This window comes from Haplochromis burtoni, unplaced genomic scaffold (genome assembly GCF_018398535.1).
Source record: "Haplochromis burtoni strain Fernald_Lab_line unplaced genomic scaffold, NCSU_Asbu1 Contig_68, whole genome shotgun sequence".
NCBI classification, from domain to species: domain Eukaryota; kingdom Metazoa; phylum Chordata; class Actinopteri; order Cichliformes; family Cichlidae; genus Haplochromis; species Haplochromis burtoni.
Genome location: NW_024582429.1, coordinates 2,016,644 through 2,031,772, shown reverse-complemented (window position 1 = coordinate 2,031,772; position 15,129 = coordinate 2,016,644). Strand labels below are relative to the sequence as shown.

Genomic DNA, 15,129 nt, shown 5'->3' with positions numbered 1-15,129 from the left:
GAAAACACCTCGGTACACATAAAACTATAATATTGGAAAATTGTGCATAAAATATCAAAGGTAACAATGTTTCTTCTGCAGAATAATGTCCATAAATTAAAGGTAGAGTGTTGATAAAACAGCTGGATAAACATTTTAGATTCAGTCATTCGCACGGATGCTAATCCGAGACTGCATCCGCTCAACTTGCCTGTTTTATGGACATGGTGAGCGCTGCCGTCCTTCATCATCATCACAGCTTTCCTAACTAATGAATGTATCAAAGGAGTTATTAACAACTTTTAAAACTCCATCTTCTCTACATCACGCATGTTAGCAAGAAGCTCGTTTACCTGCTAATGCTAGCTGTGTGTCCATACAGCACGATCTGATATCGTCGTGTTGGTGTTGTTCCCAGATCAACATAGTAAATGTTGCTCCAGGATCAACATTGCAAGTGACCAATCAGAATGTTGTGATGTCATACTTTTGCGACTTCGGGAAAAACCGCCGTAAAACAAAAAACTGTAGTTAAGCTGTGAGAAAGCTCCTCTGTCCGCCGATCAATGGACCCTCACCCTCACCCTAACCGTAACCCTTTAATAAACGGTAAGCAGAACTGATATTGTCCTTGCAACATTGGAATTTCATAAATGCACACATGGCTTGGCGCGCCAAATGATAACGTCACAACAATGTGATTGGTCACTTGCAGTGTTGAACCTGGAACAACATTTTCATGATGATCTGGGAACAACACCAACACGACGATATCAGATCATCCATAGATACAAAGTGCAGGTGGTTACTGATCTCAGAGCAGTAACAGCTGAGCCAGAGGCAGTTTGCTCTCCCATCAGTTTACAGTAAAAACCAGCAATGTGCAAACCACAAAAAGCTGCTGGAGACCAGTCCAATCACCACTGAGACAGATCAGTTGGTGGAACTACTCAGTGCAATCACCAAGCAGCCGTGATTTTTCAGAGTTCAAAGTAAGTTAGCGTCCTATTTTTAATAAGTGTAACTGACCCATAATACACATACCATACATAAAAAGTGCTGATAAAGGCTGTGGAGACCTTACCTGTTTCCTTCAACGTGTGTCTGACTGGGAGGTTAATAATCTCTCTCTCTCTGGGACTCCATTTATCCTGATTTAACTCGCTCAGCTAATCCTCCCTCTCTGCATGTCTGCCGGCCATCACGCTCCACAGAGTCCATTCATCACATCAGATGTTATGGATCAAAGCGAGTCTAATCAACACGTCTGTAAGATGTGGGCGGGAGAGAAATCCATAAATGCAGGTCGGCGTGGCGGAACAAATCAAAACAGTTCAGGTAATAATGCTAATTAGTTTTTAAAATTGGAACTCGGGATTTCATGCACTCGGATTAGTAAATTTGCCCTCATATTATTTAATTTTCTCCCTTGAATGAATCATTAGAGTGCACATGAACAGTCTGTGTAAAGAGATATTAAAAGACTTATAACAGCTGAAGGTCTAAAAAACAGATATTAATGTCAGTCAGTGAATTAAACATGGAGATAAAATTCATTGATTTAAAACAAATTCAATATAAATGATACATTGTACTTAATATTTAATTAAAAGATGATATAAATATTTAAGTAAATACATTCAATGCTAATGTTTTTTTTAACAGACACCGGTGTACAGAGGACTCACGACCTTCCACAAACCGACCGTTTTCAGTCAGGCAGCTTTAGACGTTCTGTTTGGATTATGTTGGCCCCAAAATCTCAGCCAAAACAATCCTCGCTGTTTCCAATCCATGCGCTTACATAACACACACACTGGGCATCTTCAGGCAGCGCTACACTGTTAGTGACTGTTCTCGTCTGTTCAGGTGACTAACAGATTATTTGTTTTTTTCTCAGTTTTCTTATCTTGGTTGAGTCATTTCATCAGATTTTTACATTACACATATACCAATAAAATCCAGAGACTGTATAAAGAAGATGGACATAGCCACCGTGATGTCATGATGTCTGTGGGGAAATTCCTGAAGGCCAGAAAGAGACTTATGGTCCTACGGAAGTCTGCGGTTAGAGGGCAGCCCTGGTTCTCTGTGACATCGATAAAAAACTTTCTGACTTTATGGGCTGAATCCCAGGTCTCAGAACAAACTGAATAAAACATGAACTAATATCAGAAAATCATCACGGAATATGGAGCTGCCAGGCAGGAGGAAAAGAGTGAAGAGTCATAGATGTAGTCAAGGAGGACATGGAGAAGATTGGTGTGGCAGAGGAGGATGCTGGGATACTTCTTCACTTCTCAGTAGTACATGGGGGGTGTGATAGGCTCGGGAGCCGCCACCAGTACCCTCCTAGGCTTTCCTCAATTCATGTTCAAGCCATTCACCTTTATCTACTAAAAAAACACTGTCAACCCTAAACCCTGTTGGTAATTGACTTCATCATGCGACGATCAGTTGACCCAGCTGGCATCGGTGTGCCCTGGCACGAAGCGCGTAATCTCACTGACTTGGACTTCGCAGATGACGTCGCCCTGCCGGGCTCGACTCAGGAAGACCTCCACGGCCCTGCAGAGGGAGGCGACGAAAGTTGGATTAAGAATCAGCGCCAAAAAAACCAAGGTACTCCGAGTTGGCTCTGCACGTGCCCGCATTCCTGTCATGATCAACCAACAACGTGCTGAAGAGGTGGAGAATTTTACATATCTTGGCAGCATCATCTCGAATGACGGGGTCTCTGATCGGGATGTCGACGCCAGAGTAGGGAAGGCAGTTGGTGTCCTGCGACGTCTCCAACCTATTTGGAACTCGACCTCCCTGAATGTCAGGGTCAAGATCAGACTACTGAACTCTATCGTCTTCCCTACTGCACTTTACGCTAGTGAAACCTGGCGCTCAACAAGTGCAATTATTCAACACCTGAACGTGGCCTGCGGCGAATCCTGAGAATTTCCTACTGGGACCGAATAACAAATGAGGCGGTCCTACGAAGAGCAGGCACCCGCCCATTAGCCGATGTTGTTGCAGAAAGGCGCTTCCGCTTTGCGGGCCATATTTCACGCCTACCCCCTCATCGCCCAGCTAAGATTGCCATGACATGGCGTCCACGCACTGGCAAGCGAAAGCAAGGCCGACCAAAGACCACATGGCGTCGAACATTCACGGACGATCTGAGAACTGTCGACATTACCTGGGACGAAGCTGAAGCAGTCGCTGCTGACCGACATCGATGGAGATCACTAGCTGCCCGATGTGCCGCCCGGCGTAGGAGGAACTAAGACTAAGACTAACCCTAAAATGAAGACGTGGGCACAGCTAGTGAATCACAAGTTGTGGGGAAAAATGTGGCTGGTGAGTGGTTTCTGGCTGTCATGGGTGTAAACATTGGGTGGTTATAAAGAGTGTGCTGCACCAATCCGGTCTTCAAGTCTGACGTCATTAGCCGTGCCTGGGCCCAAACACTGCTGCAGGTCCCGGAGTCAAATAATCACTGCAGCATTACTGAGAGTTGAAAAACTGTCTGAATTCTTTCATCTGTAATCATGGGTATCCTTCACTCTCATTGGTAGCTGCTTCAGTCCTCACCTAAAGTTTACAAAAGTTTATTTCACCCGTAGTCGCTTATCAGGCTTTATGATTGGATGATGTATTTTGAGATATAGGCCATTTCAAACAGCAGCATCATCTAAAAAAAATTAGATTTAATAAACTGCTGACAACTCTGCTGCCCAGCGACCATTACTGAGAGGAAAACATCCAGTGATATATAATCTCACCGACACACTGATAGAATCATGGAGCTACCCACACAGTCCAAATATTTAAACATTTACTCACTTTTTTATTAAAAATGTCTAAAACCTTGGAAGCATTTTATTTGCTGGAGTCTTACGGATGCTTAGTATCTGCCTGCTGGATAAAAGGAAAGTTATTAAACTTCTGTTCTGCTGTGTGTCTCCTCTTCCTCCTCAGTGGGAATCTGCTGCTGCTGAGCTGTTTTCTTAAAATGGTTGTTTGGTTCAGCTAATTAACTAAATTGGCTAATTAAGATTTTTAAACTCTGCGCAGCTTTACTCTCAGAAAAACATCCAGTCTCATTCACCCAAACATTGCATGAATGCAGCAAACATAGCTGTTAATAAAAGGTGTGCCTGCTGGAACAGGCGGTCTGTGAAACCAGCAGGTACTTATTTAATCAATAGTGTGGCGTAATCAATACTGATCAGTGCAATCACCTGTTTCTGACATCTTCACCACTCAGAGACATGCAGAAAATAATAAGGAGGAGACAAGCGCTTCATTTCCAAACCGTCACTTCAACAATGGAGCTGTGATTAAAATGAATGGCTGGTGCTGTTTTTGTGTTTGTGTGCAGCAATCAGTCTCTTTGGTGTGTTCAGCAGATTAATCTAGCGCTGAAAGAAGGTGATTTATTCACTAATGTCACAGCAAGAATTCCTTTCTGCTTTGTCCACTCAGATATAATGACGCATGGGAAATTCATCTAAATTTTAAAGTGCTTCTGCACCGCAGACGCAGTCTAAATATACTCCAGGAAAGGTGAACTCAAGCAGATAATAATTACAGCAGACAGTAAAGAACAAGGGAAGGAAATAAAAAAATGGAAAGCAGCATGAGGACACAGCCTTCAAAATTAAACCTGAAATAACTGAAAGAGGCCAAATATATCCACACAAGCATTTTAGCAGCGACTGGGGCAACACAGAAAGCAAACAAAAGAAGGAAACACACAAGTCCCAAAGTGCTGCAAGATGCAACAATAAATAAATCTAAATTGAAGTGAGCCTGCACAGGTGGGTCTTAATGTAACAGAGTGTAAAGGTTTCACTGGTAGATGCCAGTAGATTTCATGTAGACTGTCCTCCATAATGATCACAGCCGGCTGGCATGTTTTTACCATTATTTATGTAAAAAAAAACAGTTTTGTACAGACTATATTTTTAATAAAATTAGCATTTAGCAATGAATTAGATCAACTTAAAACGAGATACTCTCGCCATTCACCTGTAGTGAGTGTACGCAGATAGCAAAGTGACTCCGGACTGTGTCGGCCCCAGAGGTTTGTCACTATCTGTGGAAGGCTGTCAGTCCACTGTTTACTGTGAACCGAGTCTGATATGTGTCGATGAAACAGTGAAGCCTCTTACTTTTGTCCAATGACGGCAACACTGAGGTGAGTTGTTGAGCTCATGCTAAACTTTTATGTCGGTAAGTGCTACTGTTTTGCCTCTATTAGCCGCTGTTAGCCAAAGTTAGTTGCTATGAGCCCCTTTTAGCTGTTGTTAGCTGACACTGGTGGCTGTCAGCCAGTGTTAGTGAAACTATCTTTGAAGTGGATGTAACTTGTTGGACTCTGACACCTAGTGAATAAACTCTCACACAGAAACAGGAGGGTTATGTGTCTAATCTGCTACATCTGAGTAATTAATATCATATCCTGAGTCTGCAGGTCTGAATACTACAAAAGTGTTTTTTTCTATCAAATAACCTAAAAAATTGGACAGCTGTACCTTTAAGCTTTTTTAAAGGTATCAAAGTTCACAGATCTTAAATCCAGTCAGAGTGAGTTCCTCAAAAGCCTCATTTGTCTTAGTCCTTAACCTGGACCGAGGTGCTGCGAACAAGCAGTGATCAGCTGACCACAGAGACCCCACTGTTTTGTATCACTGTAGAAATTTAGAAAAAAACCTGACCATGAAAGCGATCACCAAAATCTTAAACTGAACCCAAAACTTAAGGAGTTTAAGACAGCGTCAGTGTCACCTGGGACCTTACAACAGCACTGCAGACCGTTTGAAAGTGATCCAGGGAGGATTTCTCAGTGAAAAATGAAAATAATCAAGGCATGACAAAAATAAGCATGTATGACAATTTCCATTTCAAATTGAGACTCAGCATATTTAAGACAGGTGATACTGAACAGGTGATAAAAACTGTTTTTTTCAAGATGGCTGACGTGCCTCATCAGAATTACCACCAGATGTCTCACAGCTGGGAGAACCGAAGGTGAAACAGTCCGAGATTCAGAGAAGAACTTTAGTGTTTTGTGCTTTTCAAGACAGACAATTGGCTGCCACCCAGTTCTTTAAAACATCCTGAAAGGTAATTTGACACACACAGCTGGATATACTGACCTAACAGATGTATGAGATATCTTCAAAATCATTCCTGTATCCAGCACGTCACATCTGCAAAACGATGCAAGGTGTAGTCATTTCAGAGGTGTATAAACACCAGATTACTTTGGTTTGATGTTATAACCTGCCATGTGTGGCTGGAAAACAATATTTACTGCCAAGAAAGGTCAATATTGGACTGACAGTGTTCTTCTGTATCTACTGGATGTTGTAATAAAATGTTTAAATGTCACCAAAATGGCTGTAAAAAGTGGCATTTCTGCCCCCTAATGGTCAAAAATTGCTACTTTTATCTTTAGGAATTAATTTTCTGTTGTTTTTATCTGCATAAAAATTAAAGTAAGTACACTTTGCCTATTGTTGTGAGGTTTTTGTAAGCCTGCACGCCTACCTTTTGTAACCTCTTGATTTGTAGAGTCCTGTTTTTAGTTTTGTTGTTGTTGCTGCTGTGGTTTGATGAGCAGGTGTGGACAGAGGAGAATATTTTTCTAAATAATAAGTATAATTATTATAAGCTGATGTTCTGAATAGCCACAAAGCTTCTGTTGTGTGATCAGACCTGCATATGCTGACACTGAAGTGCTTCATTTGCTCTGTTAGAGAAGAGCATTGATGACGTTCATGTTTGTGTAATACAAGACCAGAGCACGCATAAAAAATACATAAATAAACCTCACGGTCAGTAAACTGTAGAGCCACACAAATCACAGCGACACAGCGCTGGCTTTCCAAAGCCACGTCCCTGAGTTTCAGCTGGAAATGAAGTGACACACAGCTGCCTCCTCTCCAATAAAGCTTACACAGCCAGTGGGATGTTTTACAGTTGATAAGTAACAGGCTTGTAAAATAGTCCCACTTTTAAAGAACATAACACGCGGCTGCTCTCTGACTTTCAGATGTCTTTTGGGATTCACCTGATTTGTCTCAGAGCTGCACTAAACTGCTTCGCTGCTCAGGGATGTTTGATCGGCTGTAGTTTCAGATGGATGAGACAAACTGTAAAACACTGCTGATGTGGCTCAAACGTTACTAAAGCTCTTCAGCTAAATGTGTTTTACATCAGCCCGGTCAAGATTTAATCCAGTTAAATAACTTTAACCAACCGCTTAAACATAAAGTGGCGTTAAATCTCAGGGCAGCTAATCACGGTGATGCTCCAAAGAATTATCGCCTGGGTTTTTCACTGTTCGTGTCTTTGTTTTCAGCTGCAGTGGGCAGCAGTTTACACAGAAAGCTGCTGTAAACAACCTGCTCAACATAGCTAAACGTAAGGTAATGAACAGCTGGAGGAGTTAGCAGCTAAACAGAAGATGGTGGAGACCAAAACTGAGCTAAAAAAAAGGCTGAATATTGGACTTTAGTTCATTACACACTTAAATGTGTCACCTTGCTCTCTGGATTTCAAGTATTAAAGCACCTACATGCTTGGAAAAGGTTAGCTTTTTATGTAACAGTGTATTACAGCAGCACTGAATGAAAACTTTGAAAGCCAGTGTCCTCCTTTGTCTCTGTTTGATCTCATCTCAAAAGGAGGAAGCTGTCTGAAGAAGGTAGTTGTTCACAGTGTTTATTGCCACAGTGAGAACACTTCAGTCTCCTGACTCATGCCACAGGAAGGGATGAGCAATTGGACTGAACTGAACTCTGAAATCCAAGAAGACATGCAGTCTAATCCGTTTTCTGTGAAAGCTCGAGGTCCAAACACAGATCCACTGGGTGACCTCACAGACAAAGTCACTGTCAATAGGAAGGATATTGATCACTCCCTGGAAATCCCAGAGTGAGACTGAGTCCAGGCCAAGATGAATTCATGAGAATACAGGGCATCGATCACCGGGGTAGACCTCGCTGAAAATAAATTGTCTCATTATGAGTCCTCCTTGTTTCTAATGGAAACAAATAACCTACTTCCAGCTCATCTGCAGATAATTTATTTGTATTACTTATGCCCACAACACAACACCCACTGATGTATATCCAACCTCGCTGCAGTGTTTAAAAGCTCTTATGCAATGCTGCGCTGTCATTAACAGAGAAGGTCACGCAGTCAGCTTGTTTGTACGCACTTAAAAATGCAGGTCCTCCTTGAGATGAAGCATTACTATCATCAAGCCCCATTAGGCCCAGGGGCAGCACAGAAATATGCATCTAATGTACGATATCCTCCAAGGACTGACACTGTGCTGTACCTCACTTAGTGCCAAACAAGAGGTTTATGTCACCATTTGGAGGCTGCATGAGCACAGCATGCATCACCGACAGTGGAGGAGGTCTGAGGAGAACTCAAAGTTCTTTTTCTTCTTCCCAAATATGCAAATATGTCACATTTTAAGATGCATAGATCAATAATTTCATATTTGCAGTGGCTCAAATGACTAAATGTCAAGTGAGAGGGCTCAGTGAAGACATAAGCCAAAGAACTTGATGAAGATTTTTAGCATCTTTCAGCTTTGTTTTGGTTTAACAGCTTGTAATTTTGCTGTTTCTGAATCCCTGCCTCTCCTGCCGTGTCGATCAGGTAGACTTTGCTTAAAGCCGCACACAGTGACCGAGTTCCTAAAGGTTCTGGTTGTTGTAGGGCCGTCCTGGTTGACGCGCCTCTACAACACGGAGATCTGGGCCGGTGCCTCTGGATTGGCAGACTGGAGTAGTGTTCCCATCCCACTACAGGAGGGGGTTACATTCCTCAGGCTCCTCTCTACGCCAGGGTACTGGAGAGGAGAGAGAGCTGAGCGTAAAAGCTAAGCTGTCAAATTATCGGTCGATCTATGTCCCTGCCCTCACCCATGGTCACGAGCTCTGGGTAGACACCGAAAAAACAAGAGCATGAGCAGTGGAAATAGAGCTGCTATTCCTCCACCTCAAAAGGAGCCAGTTGAGGTGTTTCGGGCATCTGAAAATGACGCGTTTTGGGCATGTCCCACTGGGAGGAGGCCCCGAGGCACACCCAGGACATGCTAAAGAGATTACATCTCTCAGCTGGCCTGGGAACGCCTCGGTGTTCCCTTGGATAAGCTGGAGAAGGTGGCTGAGAAAAGGGAGGTCTGGGAATTCTTGCTCAGGTGACCAGGTCAGGATAAGAGAAAATAAGAGAAAGTGGATGGATGGATAAAGGACTGAGATGGAGTAACAAATGTTTATTTGCATCATTTAATGGGGTTTATTATATGCAATAAGAGTCGTCTTTTTTAAATAATTAATATGTGAGTATTAAGTATTTATGGGAAATATGTTTAAAGAAAGGAAATGACATCAAGGAATAAAACATCATTGATTCAGATCATCAGAAAATATTTACAAAGAAGGTTTAACATTTGATTCGCCCACAGATCCTGTTTACAGCATTTAAGAATTTATGAAAGCTTCATGTGTTTTTAAAGAAGTTTCTCCTGACAGAGAAGAAGAGGTTTTTAATCTCAATGGGTTCTTCCTGGTTAAATAAAGGTTAATAAATAAAAAAGAAGTTGGATTTTCAGCAACATGTTTCCCACACCGGGCTTCAGCAGATCAGCTCCCAGAGTCTCCTGGCTCTGTGTGAAATGTCAGGTAAATATCAGGAACATCAGTTTCCACTGACCGTAATACTCCCTCAGAGAGCTGCGTCTCATAAGACCGGTGATGAAGCGCATGCAGCAAACAGAGCGGGCAACAGCTGGCGGGCAGATATTACAGCGATCTGTTTTCCAGCCCTGAGAGAGGAGAGACTGCTGAGCCGAGATATCACCCACCGGGCAGCCTCGGAGCTGCAGGGTGCCGTGATAAATTATTTGGGTGAAAGTAGTCTGAGCAAACAAATAACCATCGGAGGGATTGCAGTGCGGAAAATAAACAGCTTCATCTCAGGAGATTTCCCACAAATGAACTTTTACTGACATCTTATGGTGAATTGTCGTCACTGCAACCACCTCTAAAATCATCTTTAAATCGTCAGCTGCTGAAATCTTTTCAAGTTAAAGATCACATTTGAAACCATTGCCTAAATCAAGTTTCCAAGTATTAAACTTTAAAGAAGAATCTCTGAAAAAACAATTATTTGAGCTGTAGGAAAGAAAAACAAGAAAAGATAAGTGCAAGTCCCACACAGATGCACTTACTTTCACAGTTTATGATTCTCGTTCACAGATTTATTTAATTTTCATTCAATGTTTGGCACCAACACTGTTCAACTGCAACTATAGTGGCTATTGCTCACATTCAAACTGAAAAACCACCATTTAAAAGGACACTGATGCATGATGAGCAAATAATGTATGCAGGAAAAAGAACTCAAATAAAATCAGTGGAATTTATGGTTTATTTCATCCTTTGCACTGCTAAATAAATGGATTCTTTAGTGCATGCTGGTCCTGTACCTCTCTACCTTCTCAAAAACAACTAAAACTGTTTTCTTTTGCTGTAAACCTGCAAGTATGGCTCGTCTGTGAAGCACTTTGTTGTACCTGTGACTTTTAAATGTGCTATAGAAATAAAATTGAAATTGAAATTGAAATTAAACAACCAAAAGAAAAATAAGACTAAATAACAAGCTAAATAAAAATAACCTAATCAAAACACATAAACATGTATAAATACTTAAACCTTCAACATATTCTAATCATTCAGCTACAAACTCCTACAGCAGCAGCTGCCTTGTTTTTTAAAGCTCTGAGGTGGTTTGAAAACAGCTGCAGACTCGTGCAACACTGAAGGTTAAAAACCAAAGTAAAACATGTCAGTTTATGCACACATTACTTTTACGCGACTGTTTCATGCTTTGTCAGGAGACAGAGATCCACCGAGATAACCACTTCTAGCATGAGCTGATAACTCGACAGCTCTAAGCTTTTATTCAAATACCAAGATGACGATGACAAAGGCTTCAAAAAGGTAGTCTTATAGACCAGGGGTGGGGAACTGTCCTGGGCCGGTGTCCTGCTGGTTTTAGATCTCACCCTGGGTCAACACACCTGAATCAAATGATTAGTTCAACCTCAGGACATGTTGACGAGGTCATTTAGCCATTTCAACTAGCTGTGTTGGATCAAGGACACATCTAAAACCTGCAGGACACCGGCCCTCGAGCCCAAGAGTTCCTCCACCCATGTTATAGACTGTACATAAAAGATGGACACAGCCACTATGACATCAAGCACGGGTTTGGAGAAGTTCTATTTTGAACCTCCAGGTGAGTATCACGGTGTTTTCAGACCACGATGATGACAAGAGACAGATCTGAGTGCAATTACCGACGTAACTGCGCTCTCAGACAGGCCGCGGCTGAACGGGACAAACTGGCAGGTGTTCCAAATTAAGGCTGTCCAAATCTCAAGGAGGAAGATGTCGGACCATTCACAGAGTCGCAGCCCAAAGTAGGTCTGATTGGATGGTCACGGCATTATCACTCATAATCCAAATGGGATTGGTTCTCTCAATTTACAGCACACTATATATACGGTCACACTGCAGGTCTTAATGCTCAACTCCGATTTTTTGATCAAATCGATGTTTTTGTCTGCTCGTTCACACTACAGATAAAATGTGACAGCAAACGCGCTCTAGTGTGAACCCTCAAAGCGGCCGCATGCGCAAAAGAAGACGTCACACACAACGCGCTCTGTTTAGACCCAGACCAACAGTATGTTTGACTGATGCCCTTAATATAAAGACTTCGGACTTTACGTTTCCCAATTTTTGCTTTAAGTTATTTTGTTATTTACATAATAATGTAAATAACCTAATAATGATCCTTATTGCTGTTTTAGAGGAGCGGTGCTTCAAAGGATAGCTGCAGATTTCTGTCTGAATCTGCAGATTATACAGTACAAATAAAATGTTCACGTTGTCTTCCCAACAGTTTCACTGGATGGCCAGGAAGCGTTCACGATGTCTTCTCCGGCGCTGATAATTAGCGTCTGTCTTGTGTCGGTGACGTAAAAGACGGATTTAATGCGACTTGACCATCAAACAGCAGTCGCTTTCTGAAACATCAGATATGTATCGAATTCAGTACCACATACAAAAGTGAACCAGATCGGATGTGAAAATATCGGATTTGCGATGTTCACACTGTCACACCATGATCGGATAGATGGGTCGCAGAGGGTCAAAAAAATCGGATTTGATGCGCTTTCACCTGCAGTGTGAACGTAGCCTAAGAGGAGAAGTGTTTTTGAAACCTCACATATCTAATATAAACTCTGTGTGAGCTATGATACAGAGCCAAGCCTGTTGATGTTCATAATGGTCTCTTTGAGAAATAATTTTAACTGAACAAACACACACATCCACACATGTGCAATAACACTAAGTGCAATAATCTTTTCTGGCATCGTTGTATTTTTACTCAGTTGTATATAGCATTCGTATTCTATTTTTATCTTTTTGTATATTTTTATTCTATTTTATTCTACTGTATATAGTATATTATTTTATTCTATTCTGTACAGTTGTGTACTGTATTTATTCTTATCGTATTCTAATTTTTGCGTCATAACTTTTGCACTGTCCACTTCCTGCTGTGACAAAACAAATTTCCCACGTGTGGGACTAATAAAGGTTATCTTATCTTATCTTATCTTATCTTATCTTAATGAATCATACTTGTAAGCACCTTTCAAGCAGGTTGGTGAACTTCAAAGTACTTCACAGATGACTGACAATCCAATAATAGGACATAAGAAGAAGTAATAAAGCAATAAAGCCCTTACCGAACTTCTGTCAAAGGTTATGGTAAGATTGGGTCACATTAGGATCTCCACAGCATCCAATATTAAAGTTTCAACAATGCCATAAAAGAAATGATCATTAGGAGAGGTACTAGTGACGTTCTTATTATAGCCAGCGCTGAAGGGCATTATTGATACTCGGATACTTGGATTTTGAGTGGAGGATCACTTTAGAGTCACTTAAGAGTGACTTACTCTCACAATCTGGGTTTGAGAGGTTAAAGAGTGTTTGTAGGCGATGGGCTTCTGTGCGCTTTGAAAACTTTAACCAAATTAGCTCAAGTCAACAGTCAGCAGGACTCTTCTTATCCTATTATGGTCCGCCCTTCTCCACTGGACATTTGGAATTTGAATATCCACACAGGCTTCACATCACATTATGTAATGCTGTTTGAAGCAAACTGCTGTGTACGCTGTGTCTGACACCAGTATCAGTCTAACACTCCAAACACAATCAGATTATTCTTATTTACATAAAAAATCAGATTAAAACTACAAAACACGCCTCATCTGTTCTCTGTGTGAAGCTAATTAGCAGATATAGTTTCTTATGACCCAGCAGCTCATCAGCAGAATAAATGGGTTTTATTTTTGTCCGTGACATTTAGGAATATTTTTAGAAAGCAGAGGTTGTTACCTTTCCAATAAAGAGTGCGTTTTAAATTTTAAATAAAACCTGGTAAGACTTAGATCATACAAGCTTATAAAACTTGTAAAAGTGTGTGGTATGGCATGTCTCTTCAATGAAAGTGATGCTGTTGGGTGGAAATATCTATATTCTTCAAAATTCTTCAAACAGCAGTGGATGTTAATCGAACACTCACCCCCTAAACTTAGATGGGCTGCTGGTGACTACTCAAAAATATTGTGGCCTATAAAGCATCGTCTTTGCATATAAATGTAATGTGGTTCATTTTTTTAGTTAAACAAAAAAGAAACATTTTAATGGCCAGATATACTTGAAAATGTTATCAGCCCAGTGAATTAAAGAGGTCCCAGAATGGATCCCTGAGGAACACCTGCAATAGAACAGAAGACATGACCTGAACCATTTAATTAGGATAGCAGCTTTTATTGCATAATGTAATGTTATTAAATATTATATAACTATATTTACAGAAGTGCATTCTTTAGAAAAAGAAACAGCAAACTGGTCTCCCTCATTTAAGTTTTAACCACTTTAGTCCCATTTTTTGTGACTTCCGGTTGTTCAACAGGATCGTCAGCAGATCAGTATTTAAAATATTATTTAGTCGCCACCAGAGCTGTTTGGCTCCCCTTTATAATACTTTTTTTACACTGCTTTACATGTCTGTTTTTCCCACAGTGTGCCCATACTGAAGCAGTCATATGGATAAACTGGTTTTGATATATTAAGGCAGTGTGTGTGAGAGACGTTTTGTTGTCTGAACACTTTAAACTAATCCTGCAGTTTATCTCAAACACACCTGCTCCTCTCTACACTCCCAGTTTCCTCCTACTGAAGCTGCCTGACCAGCTCCCTGTCCTCCTCAGAGTTCTCCTCAGGCTTTTCTTTTCCTTTGTTTTCTCTGCCGACCTTCCCTTTGGGCTTGAAGGCCACAGAGAGCAGCTCCTTCTGGATCCTCCGCTCCCTCTGCCTCCTCAGCAGAGCCAGGATCTCCTTCCTCTGGTCCCCCATGGCCGCGTACCGCTGCCTCTCCTCCTGCCTCTGCCGGGGATCGGGGACTCTTTGCGGCTCCGGAGCGGGACCGGCGGCGGTGCTGCCGCTGCGCTGCGGCCGAGACACCGGCAGCCTCTGGCGGATATCCGCCGACACCAGCCGCGACTCCAGCGGCGGCAGCAGGGACAGGGAGCTCCACAGCTGCCTGGCGTGGGACACATCCTCCGGGGAGGATCCTTCAAACACGATGAAGAGCAGATCAGTCTCCTCCTGCTCCGGAGGATCCGCCTGAACGGACATCTGAGCCTTCGGGCCAGAAACAGAGAAACTTTTAATTTAAACAGATAACGGCGCTCTTGTTTACTGTTGTCACCATGGAAATAGACTACGGCAAGCCAGCAGGAGTCAAGATTTTCTTGACGCGCGTAAGCCTTCAAAATAAATGCAAAAGCAGGATTAATGTCATCATTTCAGTCGCTTTTGTCTGTCAGTGCCAATTTTTAGAAGAGGAAAAAACACAGTGACAGCCCATCACTTAATTTCATGGATTTAAGCTGTGATCGAGTAAAATTCACAAAACTGTTTCAGTTTATGCAGACTAGAGTTGACTGTGCACATAAACCTTCCTGATCACATACAGTAGCCT

General features: G+C 41.9%; 1 protein-coding gene across 1 annotated transcript; it reads right to left on the bottom strand.

Annotated features, from left to right (window-relative positions):
* Window positions 1-13,399: 13,399 nt before the first annotated feature.
* hoatz (HOATZ cilia and flagella associated protein) lies at window positions 13,400-14,858 on the bottom strand. The gene is made up of 2 exons (XM_005924143.3): window positions 14,290-14,858; window positions 13,400-13,860 (listed from the first exon to the last, which is right to left on the bottom strand). Exon 1 carries the CDS (start codon window positions 14,781-14,783, stop codon window positions 14,319-14,321), a length of 465 nt encoding a protein of 154 aa, XP_005924205.1. The 5' UTR covers window positions 14,784-14,858; the 3' UTR covers window positions 13,400-13,860; window positions 14,290-14,318.
* Window positions 14,859-15,129: the final 271 nt, after the last annotated feature.

Bases quoted from the DNA above. Each gene is read 5' to 3' on its own strand.
- hoatz (XM_005924143.3), bottom strand. From the start codon at position 14,783: ATGTCCGTTCAGGCGGATCCTCCGGAGCAGGAGGAGACTGATCTGCTC.